Source organism: Pectinophora gossypiella, chromosome 1 (assembly GCF_024362695.1).
Source record: "Pectinophora gossypiella chromosome 1, ilPecGoss1.1, whole genome shotgun sequence".
NCBI classification, from domain to species: Eukaryota; Metazoa; Arthropoda; class Insecta; order Lepidoptera; family Gelechiidae; genus Pectinophora; species Pectinophora gossypiella.
Window position 1 is genome coordinate 17,952,607 of NC_065404.1, and position 26,075 is coordinate 17,978,681.

General features: G+C 41.9%; 2 protein-coding genes across 2 annotated transcripts in view; one reads left to right on the plus strand and one right to left on the minus strand.

Moving 5' to 3' along the window:
* LOC126370589 (beclin 1-associated autophagy-related key regulator) overlaps positions 1–26,075 on the minus strand; it is a 336,054-nt gene that overhangs the window by 301,598 nt on the left and 8,381 nt on the right. The gene's annotated exons all lie outside the window — the stretch shown is intronic.
* On the plus strand, positions 698–25,392 carry LOC126367537 (uncharacterized). Its single transcript, XM_050011114.1, has 29 exons — positions 698–1,315; positions 1,715–1,846; positions 3,179–3,357; positions 3,693–3,801; positions 4,235–4,311; positions 4,751–4,843; positions 4,933–4,987; positions 5,547–5,642; positions 6,134–6,328; positions 6,820–7,032; positions 9,807–10,996; positions 11,353–11,496; positions 11,753–11,824; positions 12,195–12,243; positions 16,278–16,382; positions 17,205–17,330; positions 17,943–18,023; positions 18,284–18,370; positions 18,768–18,908; positions 19,066–19,137; positions 20,010–20,099; positions 21,388–21,453; positions 21,921–22,031; positions 22,278–22,377; positions 23,162–23,280; positions 23,712–23,863; positions 24,141–24,278; positions 24,735–24,891; positions 25,222–25,392. Exons 1-29 carry the CDS (start codon positions 1,154–1,156, stop codon positions 25,390–25,392), a joined length of 4,482 nt encoding a protein of 1,493 aa, XP_049867071.1. The 5' UTR covers positions 698–1,153.

Below are 26,075 nucleotides of genomic sequence, written 5' to 3' on the forward strand. Positions count from 1 at the left end.
TCTTAATTGATTAAAATCTTCGCACAAATCAAAGACTGAAGAAGTAAAACGCATGTCAATGAAATGCCAGAGCGACAGTACCTTGGAACAACTTTGGAACAACTAATATTTATTGTTCTGGGATAATATCAACTTCTTTAAAAGAAGAACGTAGAGCAAGTATATCAAATAAGCAAGATTATAAGAACAGCTGATCTTAAAGTGCGATGAAGCGTGGTCGATAGGCTTGGACCTTGTAAAGGTAAGTGGATAGTAGATTTCTGGAATCCATTAAATTTCCGTAACGATCCCAGTTGGTAGAACGCTGGCCTCTTACTTTGAGGTCGCAGGTTCGAATCCAGCACAGGCCCAAACCAATGATTGTCGAATTTGTTTGGATCATAAATGATTACCACGTGCTCAGCAGTGAAGGAAAACATCGTGAGGAGACGCACATTCCCGAGAAATGCATTTTCGGAGATATGTGACCTAACCTATATTGGGCTGGTTTTCAGGCGCTTCTGTAAAAAACCGGACCTGTCAAATATTCAGGTCAGCTAAGCAGACCCTGTGAAATACAGGATAATTCTAGGGAGATTATGATCGTATGAATGATACATACGATACAGGTCAAAGCTTAGTTTTTAAATACATTTCCATGTAATGTAACATTGTGAGTGCTCGACGCTGTGTTTGAACATGTTTTTATCTTGTCTTTCGGTTGATTGAGGGGAGGCTTGTGCCCAGCAGTGGGACGTATACAGGCTATTATGTGTCTTGTGATAAAAAACCTTCGATCGCTATTGGCCCATTCGGGATGCTTCTCTCAAAAACTACTGTATGCGCCTTGAGCAGTTCGCTCCTACCTTCTAAATTTTGTACCCTTTCGAGAGTCCTCAGCGCTCCCCATTTTTCCGGCAGAGTCATATTCGAAGTGCGGTTCGATATTTAAAAACAAGAAATGCTGGATCTTCTGTTACATGTTATTGGTTTAGGCTGCCTGTTCAGCGGAGCGGAAAGAGACAGCGAAGCGGGGAAACGGAGAAATATTAGACAGGACGTTACGAACTAGTTTGTGCAATTCTATTGGTTAATATATATTTCTCCGTTTCTGCTCCGCTGCCTCTGCTCCGGTGGATAGGCAGCCTTAGTCTATGCTTCCTCAATAACTCAGATGGAGTCAAACATGGTGGAGTGTGAGGGTGAGCCGCGGTGCCCGGCGGGGTGCAGGAGCGCAGACCCACCCGCGACCCTGGCGGTGCTGCAGGACGTGCACCGGGCGTATGAGGAGCGGATGGAGGTCGTCGACCGGCTTGGAGGCGCCAGGAAACTGCAGGCTAGTAGGCAGATTACTATAGATTGATAGTCGAAAAATATAAATGGTTGCAGGGAGAATGAATTTGCAGAAGTTGACAAAGTTTGGGACGAACTGTGCTTTGTGCTCTGCCGTGGTATATTAAAAACTGAAGCTGCCTGACGCTTGTACTCGTACGGGGGAGGGCAGTGCAGAGTATTGTTAACAATTAGTAATCGAGTTCTATAGTAAGTAGAATGTATTAGTAGAGCTATTATAACTTCGTCCGCGTAAACATATCTAGGGCAATTTTAGTAACTCCCTACCCCTACCCTTGGTTATATGGTCTAAGGGTCTATCCCTGGGTTTTGATTGTACTTATGTGCCAACTATCATTCTCAGACAGAGCACCTTTAGAATTATTATGTATGTGTGGTACAGATGCAGGTGGAAGTGCTGCGGGCGTGGGTGGGCGACCTGGTGGGGCAGAACACCCTGCTGGCGCGCGCCGTGCAGGAGCTCGAGACGGAGGCCACCAACCGGCTGCTGCTCGAGCGGACCAGGCATGCAGAGGTAAGCCATTGCAGTTGATGACGTTGGAGTTGGCATTAGGCTGGTCGTACTGTCGCATACGAATTTGCATAGTACGTATGGTAGACGACGACCAACTCGCATCCAGTGTGTGCGCCTCCATAGTATTTGTAACGTTGGAATTGTACCTCGTGTGTACGAACGTGTAAGCACGAGTCGAATTCCTACGAAAACGCGTCCAAGGTATAACCGGCCTAATACTATCACAAATTCACTATACGTACTCAATTACGCTGAAGCGACCACTCTCTCTGAACCGCCCGCGTGCAGACATCAGACAAAGCCCGGTTGCATCAAACCAGACCTCTCTACCTCTGTATATCGCCGCGGAACTTTTAATAATCGGAGTCCATTATCAGAAGCGGAGCCATTTGCGCAGGAAATATTATAGTGCACGAAACAATGGTTTGACAGTGTACGCGCGAACACAGGTGCACTCTTGCCCCTACCGCCCTGTATCCAATGGAACGGAGAGCCGCTACGATCGGAGAGCAGTAGGAACGGCATCAGCATTAGCAAGGCCTCTAACGCTGCGGACCGAAAGCTAGCAAGCTAGGTTTTGGTTGGTTTTGGTTTTTGGTTTTACGTACTCAATAATGATTATGTGAACCGCACTGTTCCAGTTGCTAGATTTGGCAAAGGAATCACGCCTAATAGCGAAATGCCATAAGTTGCCATAAGACGAATATGTACGTATACACTTTCATGTCTATGAGCGAATTGCTCTGGTTTTTTCCGAATTTTATATTTATACTCGGGTGTGTTTTAGTGTATCGTAGAGTTTGTTATTTCGCTGGAATTGAAGTGAGGATCAGAATGAAGAGCGAGAACGAAGACTCCTGTTGCCTGTTGGCAATATGTAAGCAAAATATTGAAACTTTTGGAGTGTGTAAAGCCGACTTTTAACATGACTGAAGGATGGTGAAGTTTGGAAAGACAGAGTGCAAGATCAGAAGCGTCACGACAACGAATAGAATGGAAGATGAGACGTGAAATGGAAGATATTACATATTATGACATGTATGATTGAAAAATAATCGTGTACTGTTCAAATGAAACTGAAAGGAAGAAATCGTTTACTTATTAAAAAAAAATCCTATTTAAACCTAAGAGTCACCATGTCTGTCATACCCTTGTTGGTTCCCCATTTCATTCTTCCAAACACAGAATCCAAGAGATTCGTAAAATCAAGACTCATAATGTCAGTTTATTTTTCTAAAGACGATTTACGTGAAAACAATGACAATGTTAACCAACCTGACTTCTAAAGGTCAAAATAAATTGGTCAAGCCTAAAAATCCCTGCCATATCCAGATGGAGCTGGAGCTCCGAGCAGAGGTAGCGGCGCTGCGCCGGCGGCTGGCCCGCAAGGAGTCAGATCTCCGGGGGCTGGTGGAAGTGCTGCGGAGGCTGCGAGAGTTCGACTACTGCACGCTCGAGGGCATACACTTCTTTGAAGTCACTGAATCCGACATCTTCGGGTCCGTTCAGTGGTGAGTATTGGCACCCTGAAGAAAGATTTAAATTGATTGTGTAGTGATTTGCCTAAACCCCCTGACTTATACTTTACCAATCTTCTTCGCTCGTGTGGGTTGTGTGAGTAAGTAGTAACCGGGACCAACGGCTTAACGTGCCTTCCGAAGCACGGATCATCTTACTCCTGGACAATCAGGTGATCAGCCTGAAATTTCCTAACCAAACTAGGGATCACAAAGTGATATGTCCCCACCGGGATTCGAACCCGGGGCCTCCGGATCGTGAGCAGAACGCTCAACCGCTGGACCACGGTGGCCGTGAAAAAGTCTTAAATGAGTGATTTCCTTTACAGGCGCCAACAAAAGCTAGACCAAGGAGACACGCGGCGGGTGAAGGAAGACTCAAGCATTGGACGAGAGTCGAGCAGAAACAAACGAAACTTGCACTACAAAGCTCTGTACTGAACATATTCATTTTATACAGTTTTGGTTTTTGAATACATTTTCAGATTTTTTGATCTTCTCTTCTAGTGTTTTATTCTTTATAAAACGTGTTTAAATAATTGGCAGTTTCCAAACACTAGGCGTTTTGTGAAATGCCGAAACAAAATTAGAAAAATCCGATGCGTTTTCAGAATTGTCTCATATAATTATACCAAAGCTAACAGCTAATTCTAAGATACTAACAGGGGTTAAAGAGTGGTATTCTTATCAAAACTATGTTGTCCGCGCGCTCTCCCCACTACTCTTTAGCAGCTTACGACCGTTTTAGACTAAAGTAAGACCCAGAGGGGGTGGGGTCGGCGCCTGATACGAATTGATGCGGGGCGGAGTGTTACCCTTCTATAAGTTGTAACAGTCTATGGTTTAATCAAGCAACAGTATGTTCTTCTAGAGAAAACGACCTTGCAGCTCAAAGGACTTGATGAGTATAAACGACGTACTACAGAAGGAAAACATTGCTAAGGAAAGGTAAGAAAAACTTTACTGGAATTTATGTATGGGTGATGTGGAATGTGGTGCACTCTGCTAATTTTGTGAATGAAGTCTTTGGTGATCGACTGATGGATCATCAGCAGCCGAAGAATAAGAAAAAATAATGAGAGTGTTGTTTTTTATTATTTTCAGTTCCAAACCTTTGCGACGGAAATATCCATTTGATACTCAGAATCATGGTCTGAATCATCCCTCAAAGTTTTCGTTACGACGTCATAAATATGGAACTGCTACTTCAATACAGTAGTATTGAAGTGAACAGTATTGAATAGTATTGTACAATAGTATTGAAGTAGCAGTTCGATATTTTTGCTATCGATTCGGACGTGCTATGGTTGAGAGGATGCAGCGCAAGATACTCCCGAAAAAGACACGACGTATATGTAGTTATATTTTTTTTAATGTCTACTTCCAGGGAAATAAGAAGACTGAACAGGGACGTGCAAAAGTACGAACAGACGATAGTCAACCTGCGGTCAGAGATGACTACAATCAACTGTCGTGCACCGTATGTAGTTCCTATTTTTTTTACAAAAGTTAAAAAGCGCTAACTTTCGTGCGGTTTGAAAACATAGATAAATATTGACTTATTTACAGAGAATGTCCCAAAAAGGACGCCGAAGTGATGGCTGGAATGTGCTTCGCGTCTGAGGTAACGCGCTATTTATCTAGTACTACTACTAATATAGTTGTTCAACATTGGTCCAAACACAATATAAAGAACAAGATCTGTTGATTTGTTACTATCGTGCATTCCGAGAAACTGACAATATAATAGATAATATAGTTTTGTTACACAACTATGTTGCAGGCATTTAAGGGAAAATCCTCCTTTAACAATGTGATATCTAAGCGTGCAATACGTACTCCTTCTACGTACTACTAATACTACTATTTCCACATCATTAGTGCGTGAGGTTGCTTTCAGAGTTACGCGAAATTTCAAACCACTAAATCTCAGTTAGCCGGGACTTAAAACGGCCAAATTCTAAATTAAGCTTCTATCATTTCGGCTTTAAGGGATATCTGAGTCTTACTCTTTGAATGGTATCCAGAAAAAAACTAATAGGGGTCCCCTTCGGTACCGTGACTGCTCAAATTCATTGTAACTACGACTCAATGTCGAAGTAGGCGAAGGTTCTTGTACGTAGCAAAGAGTCGGTGTGGGACCTGACCTGACCTGACCTGACGTACTGTTTGCGGCGCCGCAGTGCGGTGTGCTGGAGCCGGTCAACTACGGGACCTTGCTCGCTGACGACGCTGCCAAGTACCAGGAGAGGATCCGTAGTATGGAGACGAACCTTAAGGTTGGCTATTGCTCTCAGAACATTTGGCTGAGCCCGTTGACCGTGGACGGCGGATCGTTGGCGAACTGGCTCGGCCAATGTGTACTGGCATATGACTCATATTTTCAGAAATTGTTGGTCAGACTACTTCTTCATTGCGGCACTTAGCCCATTTTGTTGATAACCTGCCGAACATCTCAAGCTACGGCTTAGATAGCTTAATCCATATTTTATCTATTGTTGTGATAATCTAGTCCTCAGAAGGTTATTAGTGTTTAAATAAGATATGGATTTGGATATTATGGTGACGTCTATAGTATGTGCGTTTTCGCATGGTGCGTTTAACAGCAGGAAAGAAAGATAGATATACTACTACGAGTACTTGTTGCTATTGTTGTTGTGTTGTTCTTGAATACATGTACAGTCTAGTGAGAAAAAGACCATTCCGACAGCTGTCCCACCATGCTATAACGCAAAAGGTATAGGTTGACGAACCAGTTAATCCATTCCAGAGTTCAAGCGACAGCGTCCGAGCACTGCGCAAAGTGAACGTAGCTTTGAGCGAAGAGCTGCACGCGCTAAGACGCGTTTGCGCGGCTTTGGACGAGCAGTGCCGCGCGGCTTCTACTCGCATGTCCTTCAAAGATGACATCATACGAGAGATGAGGCGGCAGCTTAAGCAGGCCAAGGCCAAGGTGACGTTGCGTGTAAGGCTAATGAAAACTACGCTTATATTCAGGATAGTTTAAACAAAGGCCAGGTCAAGAGTACTCGAGCATGTATGAATATTTTGATGAGAGTGAAAGAAACATACCCCAATGGGAAATAAACGTGATCTTATGTATGTATATATGTATGTACGCTGTCATATATTTACAGACAATGTGGGAAATGTGAGTGATATACTCCGGAGGGCAGGCCTGGAAAGTTACTGTGTCTGAATGTCGATGTCTTGAAATCCAATGTAATCTAACTAAACTGATGAGCATAATACGTGTAAACTTTCATGAGAATAAATGAAGCGAAAGTGAAGCTGACTGGTTGTTGAACACAACATTTATATTACTTTGTCGTAACAGTTGAAGCCTGACTACGGTTGGTTGGAATCCTGTATTGCTTCACCCAAACACCAACCATTGGTTTAATAGCTTTTGTTGAAGAAACTAAGAATATCCAGACTAATATCCTTTTGTTTCAGCTAAAGGAATCCGAAGGCTCCAACTCGAAGAGCCACAACGACTTCGGCGCTGGCGAGAAGTTGCGCAACTCAAGCCGTTCGTTCGAGTCGGTGCACTGTGTGCAACCGCGGCGGTCGCACGCCGCGTTCACTCGCGCCCGCGAGGTGGACTCGCCGCTACATCCCGATTCTGATGACTGCCGTAGTCCACGATTGGATGGCTCTGGGGATGATGTCTTGTCTGATCGAGGCGATTAATGTATTAGTCCTAAAGGTCATAGTCCACTTACAGGAGTCTGCTCCAACACCGCCCTAAACTGAAACGACTGCTGGCGATCAACTACCGAGCAGTCTGATGGCGGGAAGCTTGGTGACACCGAGAGATTTATGTTGTCATAAGCTAAATCGCAAGGCCGCGAAAGCTAGCAGAGTCGTGTAAGTGGGCTATGGCTATGACTTTAAACTCCCCGACCATTAGCAACCAGCCTGCCAGCCTAGTTTTGTTTAGAGTTTTGGATGAAACCGCTTGGTTTCCGGTGTTTTTATAGACCACTTCTATTCGACGAAGATGTGCAGAAATCGACCAATCACCGTTAGTCTCCCACTCTTCTTTTATTTATTTATTTTATTTATTTATTTTATTTAAGGAAAACCAACAGTTATAAAATACAGAAAGTAGACAAAAAACATAACAGTTGAAAACTAATTACAGGTTTCCACTGATAATCCTAAACTAGTAAATATGATATTAGAGAGTTGTGCACAGGCAAATTAAAGTTAAAATAAAGAACATAAAAAGAAGATTAGGCATCAAAAAACCTTTGACTGAGTAATCTCCTCGCCGCTGCAAAACCGGTGTTAAACAAGTCAAGATCAACTTCCTTACAAAGTTTATTGAAATTATTTTGTCTCTAGCTCTCTAGCTTGCTGTGATTGGTCATATCTACAAGTCTCCGCTTAGTTGTAGTGGAAACGCATCATTCACCTGCTCTCGCTCTGGCTGGCGCCTTATTAGCAGGAGATTTTAGAAGCAGCTGGAATACCTGTCATGCAATTTTCGACTTGCAATTTTAGTGAGAGTATTTAACTCTGCATGAAATATTTTCGTAGGCTTTTCTAACGTACACGTTATGTTGAGAGGTTCTAACTAATTTAAAGGTGGTATTCTTTTAAATAATTATTAATTTTATAGTTTAATTTTTATGTTTAGTAATGTAATTTTTAATATTATTCGTGACTGTTGTTATTGATATCTTATGCCATTTCTTTGTTCGTCCTCTGGATATGAAAGTGTTTAAGTATTAATAAATAATTGGTAGATTTTTCCCTTTTTTCTTTAGCTTAAACACCTTTACCTATATCTAGTTGGCTTATTGACAAATTATACTTCAACAGTCAAGACGTAGCATGCTAATCAGTAAAATATCCAAATCGAAATCAAAACCGAAACCTAGACCGAAGCATAAGGTAAATACTTTACTTTTACTGAGTATTTGTTATAATTTTGTTTGTGTTTGGACCAATGTTTGCAGTACACAGATCACCCTCAGTAGACACCTCAGCGCGTACCTTTCATTCAATTGCAAAAAATAAATCGCTCAATCGGATTGGCGAAGTGTCTTCCATCCTGCTCGACCACAAATCTCTTTTAAAATCTGGTGAGATTGTAGATAAACATGTAAGCGTACATTCAGGAACCGCATCACGCCGCCCTCGGCCTCGTATATAAAAAAATGGCTCTATATTTTTTGGACAATCCTCATATTCCTAGCTTTACTATTCAATATTTTTTCGAAAATCAAACCAGAACAAAACTCGATGCGGTGTCTATTAGAATTAATCTGTGTTATTTTGTTATGTAAGGATTTTATATGAGTTAATAATTTATCTTAAGTGCAGTTTTTACTAACACAGTTGGCTCGACAATTATAGACGGCGATACAGCTCGCCACCTATCACTTTGGTCTAGCAGAAAGCTAGATGAGGTGTGGGTACTTAGTTCTTCTTCTATCGTGTGGGTTGTGAAGTGCAACCCCATCACCCCTGGTGTCAGGGTTATTATTGAGCCGCCAAAGGCCCCTGACATGACTCATGTAACGACTACGTAGTTACAACAGTAAGTAATAACCGCGAAAAACGGCTTAACGTGCCTTCCGAAGCACGGATCATCTACTCGGGTCGGGTACTTAGTCCATCTAGCGATAGAAGTAGCTCTGACTGCCCCGATTGGGATAAAATCGAACAGCTCACGATTTTATGTTGTCTTGTTTGTCTCGTTTGTGGTTGCGCAGGCGCTGCAGGCAGTAACGTGTTGCCAACAGACGTCTACCCCGAATGCGTCTTGTTTGCAGAACCAACGTCTAGAAACCCCGGATATCTCGACCATAGAACGTGTGTGTGACTTTATTTATTTTATTTTACGAACAACACTTCCATACTATACTTATAAACTGTTTTGGCCACTAACATCGCTAAAAAATATATAGTATCGATCGACTGGCTCTTCCTGCGCTAAACCACAAGCAGGCCTTTGATGAGTGTCGTTCCCAAAAAACGCGCCTTACGACCTTTCCGTGCACCCGCTGCATGCGCCCGCGCCGTCTAACGCTGCTCATGCTCACTTTCACGAGGTTTAGCGTACGGCCTCAGAGTATGCTCTGAGTTTTGCAGAATATTGCTATGGCCGAAATAATATACAGAGAGACCTCTTTGTTTCCCGTGGCAGCTGAGTCAAACTATTTTCTGTCACAGTACAAAATTTGGCCGTCACGTACTGTCACACTTGGTCAATAAATAACGAAATAATAAAATTTTCTCATTGACAATCAATTGAAGAGGATGCCAACGCAATTTGGATGTCCAGAGGAAACGCATTGCAGTTGGATATTGACAACTATAGCTACTCACCATGTTGCGCGAGCCCGAACGATGAAGTAGGAGATGGTTTAGAATTCTCAGATCGTTTTCTGAAATAATTCGTCAATAATGTACAGATCCGTCTTCCGCAGACATGTTCATCCCCTATCCTGATATCGGAGTCGTTGGCGGACCTGGAGAGTTCGTTCCTGCGGCAGTTCCAGGCGACCACCTGTCAGCGGCCACCAGACTGCCCGGGAATAGCGCCTTGCTCGCACAACTGCCACTCGAAGTTTCCACCTTGTCCCGCTATCAGAGTTCCAAAGCCGTGTGTCGACTCGTCAAGGATATGCGACGAGGAGTGCACGCCACCGCTGACGCCGCCGCGCTGTGCGCTACAGTCACGCGACTCTTGCCCCGCTTTAACCACTACGGGACCATGTCCGGCCCTGACTCCGCCCTGTCCGGCATTAATACCCTCTTGCCCCGCTCGCGAGCCCCCTCCCTGCCCCGCCGCCAAGTTCCCGAAACCGTGCGTCGACTCCCGCAAACTGTGCGAAGAGCAGTGTTCCCTGAGAGACTCTTTTGAAAGTCTACCCAGTCCATGCCCATCTTACTTAGAAGAATTACTTGAAAAGTTTCCTGATCCACTAAAGTGTTCCACTTTAAAGGGCAGTCCTCGTAAATCTCGAGGAAAATCTTCCCCGCCTTTATCTCCGAAGCGTGGGTCGAGTAGCAGTCGTTTAAAATCCTTTTTCTCGAGGTCTCACAGTCCGAAAAATTCTCCTCCTGGTTCTCCTAGTAAAAAAAAGCAATCCAAATGTAAAACTCCTCCTAAGTCACCTTGTCCGGGGTCACCTCGTCTGAGGTTATGTTCGTCTCCTCCGCAGTCACCTCCCAGATCACCCCCCGGGTCTCCTTGTTCGAGGATCCCTCGTCCTTGTTCTCCGAAGCCTGCATGTCCAGGGTCGCCGCGGCGCCCTTGTGCGGCTTCTCCACGGTCGACTTGTTGTAAGACGCCTCCTTCGAAGATTCCTTGTCCCGCTAAGAGTCCTAGCTGCTCTCCGCGGCCGCGGTCTCCGTGTGGCTCGCTGATGACGCGATCAGTATGCCCCAAGCCAGCATCCCCCTGTAGTCTCAAACTGCCTCGTTGCCCCAAGCCGCCGCCCTCGTGCTGCCCCAAGCCCCCGTCCCCCTGTGAGCCCCGTGACCCTCCGGAGCAGTCGTCCGTGGCCTCCACGTTGATGGACATCGTCAGCAAGATTGCTTCATACGCAACAGGCCCTGCCGAGTGCCAACCAGAAGACTGTACGACAATTGAAGTAATTGATAAAAGCTGCAGGTGGGTTTTTTAATAGTTCTAAAAATGTGCTTCAAGTAAATAGCTTTAAACTTAGGCCTCCGATACAAACCAGTCCATTAGTATAAGACACTTGATAGAGTTTCCAATATGCCCCAAGCCTACGGCATAGAATAAGGAAAAAGGTCTTAGGGCCCAAGTACTTTGTTGGAGGATTTTGCTGTTAATTTGTGTCACTTTATGCAGACTAAGGACATTGTATGTCTGTCCTTAAGCTCTTGGAAGCCAAATCCGCATCCCGCCGCTTCGTTTACTTCCTGCCGCAATCGCGTTTCTGCGCATATCTTGAGGAGCTGTAGACATAGATTGCTATACCTAATGTCTCTTCTATCCCTCAGCTCACCAAACCCATGCCCTAAGCCGTGTCCGCGGCCCGTGCGCCGCTGCGTGCACTTCCTGCCGCAGCCGCGCTCCTGCGCACGTGATCTTGAGGAACTGTTCTTCAACCAGGAGCTCAAGAAGAGCGATGCCTCTGTCGATTGGTTAGTCTTATGTAGTATGGGTCAAGTAATGCTTCTTCGAAATTTAACTGAATTCGTTACCAAGTGACATCTGGGCACGGCTTTATTTATTATACTTAAATTAAAAGTCGCTAAATGTAACAAAATATTTTTGGAATTTATGGAATAGTGTGTTGTTAACTATTAAATTCTTACCATTTGTTTTCTTTTCAGTGACTTGTGTGACGAATGTGATAAGGTAAAATCGTTAACAATATTTTTGGAATTTAAATACTAGGTATTATGAATTTATTGATTATATTTTTTTTTGTTTTCAGCAATCGTCACCTCCGTGTGCCCAACTTATCAAGTAAGTTTTAACTTTACATATGTCGAAATATTTAGGATATTTCGTACTGATTATCATTCAAGGAACGTACTTAGGATAAGTTATACATCTAAGGCATGCAACGGGGTATACACGCAACCGCGCGAATTAGAGGGTTTCGACTCGACCTATAGACGCAGCAATTCGCGCCGCCGTGAATAAACCTCTGTCTTGTCCACATTGGAGTATATTCGAAAGTCTTAAAAACAGGGTATGGATGCTAGTACTGTCACCATAAGGTTCATCATATACATCTTTAGTCTTTAAAACTATGTGTGGCTGCGTATTCTCTTGGGAATTATATGTCTGTCTGTTATAAGTTTGGCAATTTAGTATTTGTCTTGTCAAACAGGGATATGAAGTTGGAACCGTGTCCTTCGGCCTTAGATCTCCAGCCACAAGTAAGTGAGTATTCTTTATTGTGGTACTGTAGTTGAAATTCTAGAGTTTGTTTAGAGGTAGACGCAATATATTTGTGGTAATTAGACCAAAAAGCTGGCGAGGAGTGGGTGTATTGTATGTACTATGTACCCCTGCCTACCCCTTTGGGCACACAAGTGTACATACATACATAAACTCACGCCTATTTCCCGCCGGGGTCGGGGCCGGGGAGACAATGGAATTCTATTTCCTTCGATCCTGACACATTTCCTCCTCCACATTCATCATTCGTTTCATACACGCACGCCGGTTCAGAATAGATCGTACTAAACCTTTTCTAAGGACATCTCCAATTTGGTCTTCTAGGTCTTCCTCTGACAGTCCTACGATCAACCTTCGCTTTATATACCGCTTGTCCAAACCAACTTAATTTATAAGTTTCCCTAAGCACAGGTAAGTGCTACAAAAACAAAAATCATTGAAAAATGTCATTCACACGACAGGCCGGAGACCAGCCAGTCGCCCAATTAAAGAGTCCGCGACATTGCCTGTACGACAGGTGTGATGCCATGTTATATGTTATGCTGTCCACCCCAATAGGGATTACGGCGTGAGTTTATGTTATGTATTTACAAAATGTAGAGGAGTCCCACCCAGTGTCTGTTGTTGTTATGTGACGGCGTTAATGGCGCCGTGTGACGAAACGCGGCGGAAACCGCTCTCTGATCTCTCCTCTAATGAACGTGATACAGGGTGCTTGCTTTACGAACTTTTTCATTAAAAAAAAAAAAAACCCGGTCCATTGCGTCCGCCTCGCGCACCTCGATACGCGAAATACTCGTAGTATGCTTTGACACCGATATACTCGTAGGTACTGCACCAACTGCAAATAAGTTTGTAATCACAAAAACATATTATAAGAAATTAACGATTTTCGGATTTTTTCCTTCACTTGTACTATAAGACCTTCCTTATTGTTTCATGATTCTCTGTCTATGGGAAGTGCCCCATAGGTTTTGATTCCCTTACGAAATGTATGAAAATAAGTCTAAATTGGCCGTATTTTTGGATTTCGTTGATTTAGAAGATTGATTATTTACAGCTTCAAGAGTCTGCAAACATAGGTATATGTATTAGATGTTAATTTCAACTTTATATCTCCACGCGTTCCGGACAAAAAGGTCTTGACAGGCAGACAGACAAACGGACAAGAAAGTGATCAAATAAGGGTTCCGTACATTACGTAGTCGTTACTAGAGTCACGTCAGGGGCCTTTGGCGGCTCAATAGTAACCCTGACACCAGGGTTGATGAGGTTGGTAATTCACCTCAGAACCCACACGATAGAAGAAAAAGAAGGGTTCCGTTTTTCCTTTTGAGGTTTAGAGCTCTAAAAATTAAAATTATTAAATATAAAAATAAAGGAACTGAAATTGGACACTGATATCGCAATTCTTGCATACGTAAGCAATATCTTAAAAGTAGAATAAAATATAGGTAACATAACCCTTTTAAAGTAGCATGGAAAATGCTGCACCGACAAGAGCGTGGCTCTAAATTGATGATGATGATGATGAATCCTTTCAAAAAGCTAACCATATTCAAATCACGCTTTACTCGTCAGGTTAGCTTGCTATAAGAATACGCGGTAAAATAGGGCGGCAACGTTTCCGGCACTTCCAAAATGACTATATTTAGTCGACAAAAATAACCCCACACTGCACTGGTGCACTCTCGACGTGCACGCGTCTAGCGAGGACCTGTTTACAGCCGACGTAGTAAACATTAGCACTTTATTTATAAGTTGGAGTACTTACTAGTAAATATGCCTGTAAAGACGTCTCGTGTGTCTAGTGCTGTGTAGTTTATGGACACCATAAAAACAAGTAAACAAATTATCCAGCTTTTCTCAAAATGATGTTCAACGGACTTTTAACTTACGGTGATTCGGATACAAGTGATTTTACAAAAGTAAGTTTTGTTTATTTATAAGTTGGGTAAATCATCATTGGCCCAGTTTTAAGGAATGTTTATTTGTTTGTGGGTTTTTATGTAGGCACGGAAATGCCGACGACTTTCGAGGTTTTTTGTGACTGCAGTAACTGAGCTGAGCAGATGTTTTAACTAAGACATGATGACTGAGACATGATATTATATCTGTATGAAAGAGGTTTACGCTCGCGATGTTATTTGAAATAATTTTACAAGCTTTTTTTAATTTACGTACCAAATAGTACTTATTAGATACTTTAGTTTTTCACTTTCACTCGAAGACTTTACAAATTACTTCTAGAATATTAAGTATTCGTTTGTTTATCAAAAAGTAGTTTGTAAGCTAACAGTCATTTGTATCAGTATCAGTTTGTAGATTAACAACCTGTTTTATTAGCCCTTGTAATTAACATAAATCAACATAACTAATGTTCTAAAACGATATCCAAACTAATGAAGCACGAAATACCTACTTATTTTAAATATCATCGATTATAAAACACCAAAGTATCGTGAAAACCCGCAAGAAGTACAGTTTTCAGAACTCAACCCCCTTGAGCTATAAAAAGGCCATATTGAAACAATTCATCTTAAAAAGCAATATTGTTATTTGAAATTTGCGCATATATAAGTACTTAATGGCCCCGTTTCCTGCAAACACCTCCTAATTTTACTTTAAGTTATACTTATCTGTCATTTTCTTATCCGCCGAAAAGGAAAGGGACGGATGATTGACAATTCTTAATTTTGGGAAGAATGAGTAAATGAATGAATAATCCGGGCGAATCAGAAGGTATCTCGCTCGCTCGCAAACCGTTGGACGTGAGCTGTCAACTTAATTCTATAGGGTTATTGGCCAATGTAAAATTTTATTTATTTATTTTATTAGGTTTGCCAACAGACAAAAACACTTTTACATATAACTTAACCTATTTACAAATACTGGACTAGTGCACTACTACCACAGCAAGCTGCTGGCCACGCTGCCAGTTGTGAGTACCTGCTACATTCATTCTTATTACTCTAACTTCACCAGAGAGCGCATGTGAAGACATGATTATGAGAGGAAATTAATAACTAAATTATTATTGTTTATCAAGTTTCGTATTAACTTATTATAACTATACTGACGGAACGAATTGCTGTACTTTATGTCAAGATAGCCATCATAGCGTGTCGTTAATTTAGACGGTTGTTTTAGATTTGTGCTTAAAATTGACGTGTGTTCCATAAATTTTATACTTGTCGATTACCTGTCCCTTTCCTTTTCGGCGGATAAGAAAATGACAGATATAACTTAAAATAAAATTAGATGGTATTTACAGGAATTAGCACCATTGTCAACAAAATAATGTCAAATAGCAATATTGCTTTTTTAGACGAATAGGCTACTTTCCAACTAGTTAAATCAATTTTTACTAAACGTCAAAATTTATAAATAAGTAAAATAGAAAAAAAAGGAAATGTGTTTCGTTAGGTTTAGATCTGTCTTTATTTAGTAATCAGAATTTCATATTTATCTTGAATCCAATTACTTCAATGTGGGTTTTTAACCCCTCAGAGCAAAGCTTTATTCTGATGAAGCTTTGTTTGTAGACTATCGCAGATGGCATCCTATGTGACCCGACAAAAAATGGGAACTTATTCACGGTTTAACCAGAAATAAGAAGCGACTGGATTCTGTCCAAATTCTTTTGCCTTCGGAGGAAGTTGCGTCATAGAAAAAAACGCGCGAAATGGGTCGCTAGCGATGGCGCCGCCGTCTAACCCAACTAATTCCATAAAATAGAGAATACTACGTCTATTGCTTTCTTGCACTATAATATCCTATATACATTCAAGGAAAACAAGGGATACCAACTAGAGGAATGACATTTTCAAACAGGGTTAAAGAGATGATGGAGTTTGGGGATTAGTAAAGACTGATTATCAATATCCAGCATGCCTTTGAAATCACAGAATCTTCGAAAATTATGATTATTGACCCTGATTTATGTCCTAGCAACTAGGGACAGTCTCGTAAAGTGACTTTTGAGCCAAGTTCAATTATCCGTGGGTCGCAGGAGAGCGGCGCGTGTTCGAGCGCGGGCAGCGCGGCCAGCGTCGGCGCCTGCGACGCGGCTCGCGCGCACTACTACCACAGCAAGCTGCTGGCCACGCTGCAAGTTGTGAGTACCTGCTTCATTCATTCTTATTAGGTACTCTAACTTCACCAGAGAGCGCATGTGAAGACATGATCATTAGAGGAAATTAATAACTAAATATTATTGTTTATCAAGTTTCGTATTAACTTATAACTATACTGACGGAACGAATTGCTGTACTTTATGTCAATAGCCATCATAGCGTGTCGTTAATTTAAACGGTCATCCATATACCTACAATAACTGCTCCCTCCTGACATTGCTTAATTTTGTTGATCGATGTAAGAATGGACCAACAACTTCGTACCTACATCTGGGTAACCGGCTCCATGTAATAAATGTACCTAATTGTAAATAACCCACATAATAAGCTATTTTACAACACCCTAGTCAAATGAGATACTTTTTACGAAACGTCAAAGTGATTTTTTTATTGAATTTGAATGGACATACTGCCTTAACGACGTCATCAATTAAATCAGTCGACCATCATGACTCATTGTGATTTATTTCGTAATTAAAATTCTAAATTCAATCTAAAAGAAAAATAAGACTGATTTTTGACCATCCTAGACAGGCTTCTGTTCTACATTAACACTTCTTCTTTGCGAGTCGATGGCGATCGGTATAAATTTTTTGCTGACAAGTAATTGGCCACGCTTACGGCATTGTCATTAACACTTTATAATTAAACTTTGACATATGACATACTACTAGTCAGAGGTCATCGCAAGATGAACTAAGTACCCACACTTCACCGAGCTTTCTGTTAGACCAACGTGATAGTGAGCCGTACCGCGGTCTATAATTTACGACCCATTGAAATACCCTGTTATGATTGAACAGTTACAAAACAAGGAGGAGACAGTACGCGTGCAGGCGGAGAGCCTTGCCGTTGCAGAGCAGCGCATCGCCACGCTGACCGTGCGGGCTGCGCAGATGAGACGAGAGCTCGAGAGGAACGCTTGTGAGGTACTTGACACATTTATACATAAACAGCCTATATACGTCCCACTGCTGGGCACAGGCCTCACCTCAATCAACCGAAGGGGGTTTGGAGCATACTCCACCACGCTGCTCCACTGCGGGTTGGTGGAGGTGTTTTTTACGGCTAATAGCCGGGACCAACGGCTTAACGTGCCCTCTGAAGCACAGAATAATCATCTTACTTTTTCGGATAATCGGGTGATCAGCCTGTGATGTCCTAAACAAACTAGGGATCACAATGTGTTTTTTGTGATTTGTGATAAGACAGAGATGTGGTCTAAAAGACGATATAGTGACTAAGATTGAGAAGGGGATGTTAGGTTGGTTTGATCATGTATATAAAGCGAAAGTTGATGGTAGGGCTGGTAGAGGAAGACCGAGAAGGACATTGACCAAATTGGAGATGTCCTTAGAAAAGGTTTAATATGATCTACTCTGAACCGGCGTGCGTGTATGAAGCGATTGATGAATGTGGTGGAAGCAAGACAAGTGTGTCAGGATCGAAGCAAATGGAATTCTATAGTCTGTGTTTACCCCGGTGGGAAATAGGCGTGAGTTTATGTATGTGTTTAATTTATCTTTTCTTTATGTTTGTAGTTACGAGCTCTGCGCAAGTCTTCCTGTCCCTCCAATGCTAATCGCACTGGGGTGTGTAATGGCACGCAGTCCCCGACACAGGTGAGAATAACACTGACAGTGTTACTAAATATTTTATTTTTAATAAAAACTAAAATAAAAGTAACAGATAATATTAATAGTAACTATATTTATTAATAAAAAAGAGTTACGACTCAAAATTATTTTTATTTAAGTACACATTTAAAAAGATACTTCAATATTTAATGGAGATTTTGTGTTTCATAAAATTAAAATTCTAAAAAGAGTATTTTGTAAAATGGTTTTTATAGAAGTAATTGAGAAATTTGGGGTCATTTTAGGAAGTGGAAAACCAGAAAAACATGGTGATAACATTACAGAACAATTTGACAGTTATAGAGGAGTTGTACAGAGAATGCTTTTATGAGGTAAGTTGGCGTTTGTTGAGCTTTTTATTTTAATTTGCCCACGTATTTTTAATCTCATGCATGTGTTTCTAACTAGAGATGTCTAGAATCCGCGCCACGATACTAGTCCCGCGGCGCGGCGATGGCCTCGCAGTATCTGCATAAAATTGGGTACTATCCTGGGTCAAAGATAAATTATGAAATTCTGATTACGAAAAACGATCTCTTTTTTTCCTTTTAACTTATTTACCTGATTGTCCCAAAAAATTTGATGATTCCGTGCTTCGGAGGGCACGTTAAGCCATTGGTACCGGCCAAGCGTGGTGGAGTATGCTCCGTACACCCTCCGATTGATTGAGGGTATACACTGTTTATGTTATGTTTTGATACTTGCCAACTGCCTTTTTATTACGTACAGACAGCAAAACAAGAGGAATTAATAGAGAACCTTCGCAAATCATACCTCGACGTGCGGTTAATGGAGAAAGAGAAAGCTGATCAGATTGGCCAGCTGCAGAACGTGATCAACTCGCAGAAGTGGTCACTAGAGCGGTGCCAGGTTCGTAATTTATTTATTTATTTGGGAATTAGCTCGAAAAATTTATCCACAAAAAAGACCTTCCAAATACCTCCCATGTGTTTCTGGTCATCATCATTTAGACTACAAAATTGACACTGTAAAGTTCTAGCAGTAAAAGTGTTTTATTTCTTTCCAGGATGTTGCGATGGAAGTGGAGAACCTAAAATTGGAAATATCAAACTTCTTGAACAATTCCAACAACGACTCGGTACTTTGTTGTAATATTTTTATATCTGCTAATAAACTAAACCATGCTTAAAACTGTCAAATCTTCAGGTTTTGTAAGCGGGCCCCTTGACAACGGGATAACGATTGGGACATGATGAGGACTCTCCCTTGAATATGAATCCCGTTAACTTTTGCAACGGAAATTCCAAAATCAAATCAAATATACTTTATTGCACAGAACTAAAATTTCAACAATCAGACATCATAACACATAAATACAGTACAATTTGGGCGGCCTTGTTGCTCTAGAGCAATTTCTTCCAGGCAACCAACAAAAGGAAACAAACATTTACAACTTCCACTTGATATTAACTCAGAATCATGAGCTGCATCATCTCCCTCAGTATTCGGAACGGTGTCACTAACACCTTATCAGTTCGACCAAATAAATTGACTCTTCAAATCAAATCAAATATACTTTATTGCACAGAACTAAACTTTCAACAATCAGACAAAACACATGAATACAGTACAATTTGGGCGGCCTTATTGCTCTAGAGCAATTTTTTCCAGGCAACCAAGAAAAGGAAACAAACATTTACAAATTCCACTTGATATTAACTTAGAATCATGAGCTGAATCATCTCCCTCAGTGTTCGGAACGGTGTCACTAACACCTTAAATAAATCGACTCTTCTCGTCGCCAATAAACATAACAAGCGACAAACAAATGAGTATCCCGGCTAATTTACAACTTCTTCATGGCTATTCAAATTCTAAAGAACATCAGTACGTCATCAGTATGAAAATGAAGAAGATAAAGAAGAACAAAGATTGTCAGTAGCTCTAGTTCTTTTAAATGAATAAATAAATGTAGATATTGATTGTGAAAGCATTATTATTGTATCCTAGGGTATGTGGGAGCAGTCTGTGGCGGGGGAGGTGGGCGAGGAACTGCAGGATATCATGCAGCAACTGCGGCAGTTGCGGGACCTGCTGCAGGTAGCAGGAGTGTTGGCATCCCCAACAAAATTATATTTTATATTTAAGTATGGCAATGGCCCCGATTCCTGCAGCAGACACCTCCTAATTTTACTTAAAGTTATACCTGTCATTTTCTTATCTACTGAAAAGGAAAGGGACGGATGATTGACAGCTCTTAATTTTAGGAAGAGTGAGTAAATTAATAGATAACTCGGACGAATCAAAAAGGTATCTCGCTGGTATGCAAATCGTTTGACGTGTGCTGTCAACATAATTCTGTCGGGTTATTGGCCAGTGTAAAATTTTTAGACGGTTGTTTTAGATTTGTGCTTAAAATTGACGTGTGTTCCATAAATTTTATGCTTGTCTATTACCCGTCCCTTTCCTTTTCGGCGGATAAGAAAATGACAGATATAACTTAAAATAAAATTAGATGGTGTTAACAGGAATTAGCACCAGTACTTACTTGCTTTTTTCTACTTCTAGAATCTGCATAATAACATGTATCGTGTGGTAAACTTTATAATATAAAATTAATAAAAGTGCCGTTAATAACATTGTTCAGCTGTATTATTCCATCGAGAAGAGCATCTCCAACACCTAGATGCCCAACACAAGGAGTGCACTGTCTACTCCTGATATGTATCAGATCAGATCAAGATCAGATGCATGGGGTGTTTTGTGCTTGTTGTGATTTAATTGTGGTAGTGCGTTCTTTTTCTGAATTTCCAATCTTATTGAACTAAATCACGAAATCTCAGAAATTACAAATTTTATGCTAAGAGTCTAAAATTTTGCATGGGTGGGAATTTTTAGGACGTAGGTGCTCATAAAGACGGGATTTTGCGAAATTCATCACCTAACGGGGTAAAAAGAGGTGGCAATGTTTGTACAAGACTTCTATAAGTACTTAGTTGTAGCGAATGAAGTCACAGGTACTTAGCAACTAGTCCTGAATATACTTTTCATCAAAAAGAGTCGCATGTTTGTTTCGTAAAGAATAATATTAAATACGAAAAATAAAAATGAATAAAAATAAATAACTGTTAATGTTTTAAATTTTAATTTTAAATGAATTAAACTCGTGGTCTGTGGAACAAACATTTTTTTTTGTTTATACATATATAGTGCATATCGCTTGTGATTGGCAGTTTTTTAAGATTTAGTATGTACGTGTGTAGTAGATATGTTCCAATGTGTGGCTTTTATGTTTTTTTGGAATGTCTGTTATTTGTGTCACGGCATGGTGTGATTGGATTTGGCTGACAATGCAGTAAGTATACTATTTAATGATTATTTTTTTCAGACGGACTGCAACTGTGGGCTCCAAGAAGAAAACATGAAGCTGAAAGAAAGAAATCAGGCTTTAGAAGTGAGTATATATTAATCTAGGCACTTTTTGCTCCACCTTAGACCACATCGCTGCCTTAGACGCTGCTTAACACCAGACAGAATCGTGGTCAAACGCACTCAAATCTTTTAATAAAAGAAATAAAAAATCTGGAAATAGAAAGAAAAGAAACTATCCATCTTAGGAGTCCACAACCAAGTGTGACTTCAAGTTGTCTTCTGATGATTTGTAGCTCTGCCCACCCCCATGAAGATCAAGAGTAAGCGTTACAAGTAAGCGCATTAATGCACTTAGTTCTATCCAAAGCGCATCAAATGCAATAAAATTATTTCTCTTTACAAAATTTAGTGAACTTTATAAAACACCATTTTTTTTTTTGAATAAATCTTTAATTCCATTTTTAAATCATCTTCCAGACAAGAACGCGTCGGTTTATTTTACATTTTGTAATCCGTTATGTATTTCTGTTATGTATTCCCAAACGCAAGTGCGAGGTGGGGGAGCACCAGCGCAAGACATGCGAGCTGGAGTGTGCGCTGGAGTCGAAAGATGGCGCCATCAGGAAATTTAAAAAGCAGCTAGATGAAAACAATGAACAGGTTAGTTGCATTTTTGACTACTTTCTTTCTTTTTTCCTTCTTTTTCTTCTTCTACTCTTTTTCTGTCCTGTGGGTCGTGAGGTCAATGACTGACCTCATCAATAACGGCGTCCGTGGTTGAGCGGGGTTCGAATCACTTTGTGATCCCTAGTTTGATTAAGACATTGCGGGTTGGTCACCTGGTTGCCCGAAATTAAAATGTTCCGCGTTTCGGAGGGCACGTTAAGCAGCTGTTTGTTGTAACAGATGCAGTGCCTGCGCCAGGAGATACAGTGTCTTCATCAGAGAGAAGAGGAGAGACAGCGGGAGTGTCAATGTCTGCAGCTCAAATTACAGGAAGCCACTAGTGAGTTATTGCACTGTAATGTCATCTTCATGCCTTCACCATTCAACGTTTCTCAAGAAAGTGTTTGCTAGCAGCATTTTTCCGTGATCCGGGGACCATCAAAATGTTACTTTTATTTACATTTATCTTATTTTTCGGGTTAGATATGGGGATTTGTGGAGGCCCATGGAGTCTAGGTTGAGAAATCCTTGGTATACAGAAATCCTTAGTGACATCGTAACGAAAACTTTGACGGATGATTCAGACCATGATTTTGAGTTGATATCAAGTGGTAATTTCTGTAGCAAAAGTAAGGAATGGAAAATAATTTAAAAAACACTAAAATTTTCATGAATTCCAAATGAAATTCCACTTAATATCAACTCAAAATCATGGTCTGAATCTTCCTCCTGAGTATTCGTTACGATATCACTAACACCCTGTAAAGTAGGTTTCGATTTCTTTTGCGCTCAGTTGTCTATCATCCAGACTCGATCGTAAAATAAAAACTAAGAGAGACTAGGACAACAACGAACGAACGATGAAATGGTGACCTGTCATTTTCACCGTATTAAATCTGTATTGGTCTGGTTACTACTTCGAAGGTTGGAAGGCAGATAGGCAGTTGCTTCTGTAAAAGACCAGATCTGTCAAATCTTCAGGTTAGATACGCGGACCCTGTGAAAACGGGATAACGATGCTGGGCGCAAACGCGAGAACTTCCAACGAGATAAAGATGGAAGTTCTTCTGGTAACTCCCGTCAGTTTGTTATTAAATTGTAGTTAATATTTCTCAAAACTCTAGCGGCGTTGGAGGAGAAGTGCGCGGAGCTATGCCGTATGCAAGATCAGTGCAACAAGTTGGAAGAGACTGTCAGAGAGTTGCGCCAAGACCTGGAGAGAGCCGACCAGATCATTAAGGAGGTATTTGTTAATTCAATCGATTTTCTGTTTATTTGGGTTACAATACGACGGGATGCCTTGCGAATGTATGATTTCTCCAACGTGATCTACTTATTCTAGTCCTATTTATTAGATGTTGTCTTCCAACGTTTGTCGCTTATATCAGGGGCTCATTTTCGGTCGCTTCTATTCTTCGATATGATCTTCTCAGAGAGAGCCCCAACCCAAGACTTGACCTTGGAACTCTCTGTAATAACATCAGGAATGTAATGAATATATCTCATCTTATCGTATAATTTGTCAAATATGGTTGACCCTCTGCCTCCTTGGCCTACTCCTGATGTCGAGGTTGCTATTGAGCCGCGGTACGTGGCAAAGGTCCCTGACATGTTTATAAAACGACTACATACTTACTTAAGGATAATAGCAGCGAGGTGTTCATGTACTTGCAGAACTGCCGCGTGCGCAGCGAGGTGAGCTACCTGTCGCAGCAGGTGTGCCTGTGGCGGCGCCAGCTGGCGGACAGCGAGGCGCGCGTGCGCGGCGTGGAGGCCGAGCTGCTGCGCGCGCGCGACCACTGCAGGAACATTGACCAGTGCTACAGGTAACATACTAACTTGGTAAAAAAAGATATGTAGGTAATTTTAATTTGATTCACGTTGTTTTTCGCGTCTAAATTGCGCGTCAGGCGGCAGCAGCTGAAATATCAAGACCTGTAGCGACGGAATGTCATATTCTTTGGCATTTGATTTGCCATCATGCTGTACTTTCAGTATACAGTAATGTGATAATGCAACTGGTGAATTCATGGGTTTTAGTTTGGGAAGACTGTTTGGCAACGTGTATCTGTAGTCTAGTCTACGTGTACGTGACGGTTGCAGGGAGAAGGCCCGCGCGGCGGCGGCGCTGCAGGAGCAGCTGGAGGAGGCGCACGCGCGCGGCATTGAGCTGAGCGCCGAGGCGCGCCGCGTCGTTAGCGCTGTCAGGAGCTGGGTGCGGCGCATGCGGGCCACCAACTGGTGAGTCTTCTTCTTCTTATCGTGTGGGTTGTGAGGTGGAATACCAGCCTCATCAACCCTGGTGTCAGGGTTATGATTGAGCCGCCAAAGACCCCTGGTGAGTACTGCTGTTGTATGTTTACGAGACTGCTTTTGATAGGACATAGACGGGATCATTTCTTCAATATTACTAACTAAGTATAATTAGGTTTTCTTTTGATCTCAGCATAATCAAAACAAAAAGTATAACTCAAGGAGATTCGCCCAATCCCGTCAATCTCGAATGGGATCTCGTCATATTATGCTTCGGGATTGATCCCGAAAAATTAGACGAGATCGGAATTGCATTCCCCACTCACCACCTATCACTTTGGTCTAACAGAAAGCTCGGTGGGTACTTAAATCTTGCCATGGATGTACCTCTGTTACGATACGATAATGGTCGTCGTAAGGTAATGTTATGGTTCTTTTTTCCAGTGAACAAGAAGAGAAGATAAAAGAACAAGAGGCTTGCATAGTCCGTCTTAAGAAGTCGCTTGCGGAGCGACCGTGCGGGCCTCGGCCCTGCTCCAACAGCTACGTGTCCCGGGTGGAAGTGGGATGCTCCAAGTGTGCCCCCAGGAGTCCCACCGTGGTATGATCCTGATTACTTCACCATCATCGTCATATCCCTAGCGTTATCTCGTTTTCACTACACAGATTCCGCTTACCTGACCTGAAAATTTGACATGTCCGGTTTTTCACGGAAGCGACTACCTGTCTCATCTTCCAACCCCCGATACACACATATACAAATAAAAGAGATATAGTACATAGCCAAGTGCAAAAGAGACGAGAGATGTGTCTCATTCGCACTAACGATATACAGCATAGTACGAAAGAGACAAAAGATACGTCATGTTAATCAAGTTACCTGACACAGGTCGTGTACCAGCACCTAATCAAACATCGCAATCACCCTCAGAGCACGAGCCCCACCCCGGAGAGTTCAGCCAACGAGTGCGGGCGCGAGGCAACGCCGGCGCCGCGCCGCCCGCCACGGAAGGCCAGTTGCATCAGCCGGGGCACACATCTCTTTGTAAGTCGCTTGTTATTTGTTGGCCAGCAGAGCAGAGAGTCAATTAATTTGGTCTAACTAGAGTTTAAAGCGGTTTGAGAATCCCTTCTTGACTTCTCATCATCATCGTTATGCCGTTTTCACAGGGTCCGCTCACTTTACCTAATTTGATAGGTCCGATTTTTTACAGAAGCTACCTGTTTATTCTTCCAACTTGTAAGAAAAACTAGCCCAAATCATTGTGGGTTAATGACCTCCGTGGTCAAGTAGTTGAGCGCTGGGGTCATGAGCCGATGGTCCCGGGTTTGAATACCGGTGGGGATATGTTCAACATTCCTGGTTTGGTTAGGACATTACATGCTGAATCAGCTGCCCTAAGTGCTAAGTAGTACTTACTTGAAAGTAAGTAGTAGTAATAGGAGCCACGTCAGGGGCTTTTGGCGGTTCAATAATAATCCTGACACCAGTTGATGGGGTTGGCCATCCACCTGTCAACTGTCAGTACAGCTTTGAAATAGACTACTCTGGGCACCATCCCACTCGCGTCAGACAGAGTACGGGAGTACTGCGGGGCGGAAGGCAAGAGGAAAACCACTGCCCTATTTTTCTCTAAAAAGTAGCATAGAGAATGCTGCATCGACAAGAGCGTGGCTCTTAAATTAAGGGAGTGTGGGAGTGAGAGTCAAGTGTTCCTCCAAGTGGGCTCCCACGGCTCTCCAAGCATCGTCCACCGTTCTCTCGTGATCACTTCGCCAACCTGC

Coding starts and splice junctions, on each gene's coding strand:
- LOC126367537 (XM_050011114.1), top strand. CDS start 1,154: ATGGAGTCAAACATGGTGGAGTGTGAGGGTGAGCCGCGGTGCCCGGCG. Junction 10,997..11,352: donor GTAATTGATAAAAGCTGCAG/GTGGGTTTTTTA, acceptor TCTATCCCTCAG/CTCACCAAACCCATGCCCTA. Junction 12,244..16,277: donor CCTTAGATCTCCAGCCACAA/GTAAGTGAGTAT, acceptor CGTGGGTCGCAG/GAGAGCGGCGCGTGTTCGAG.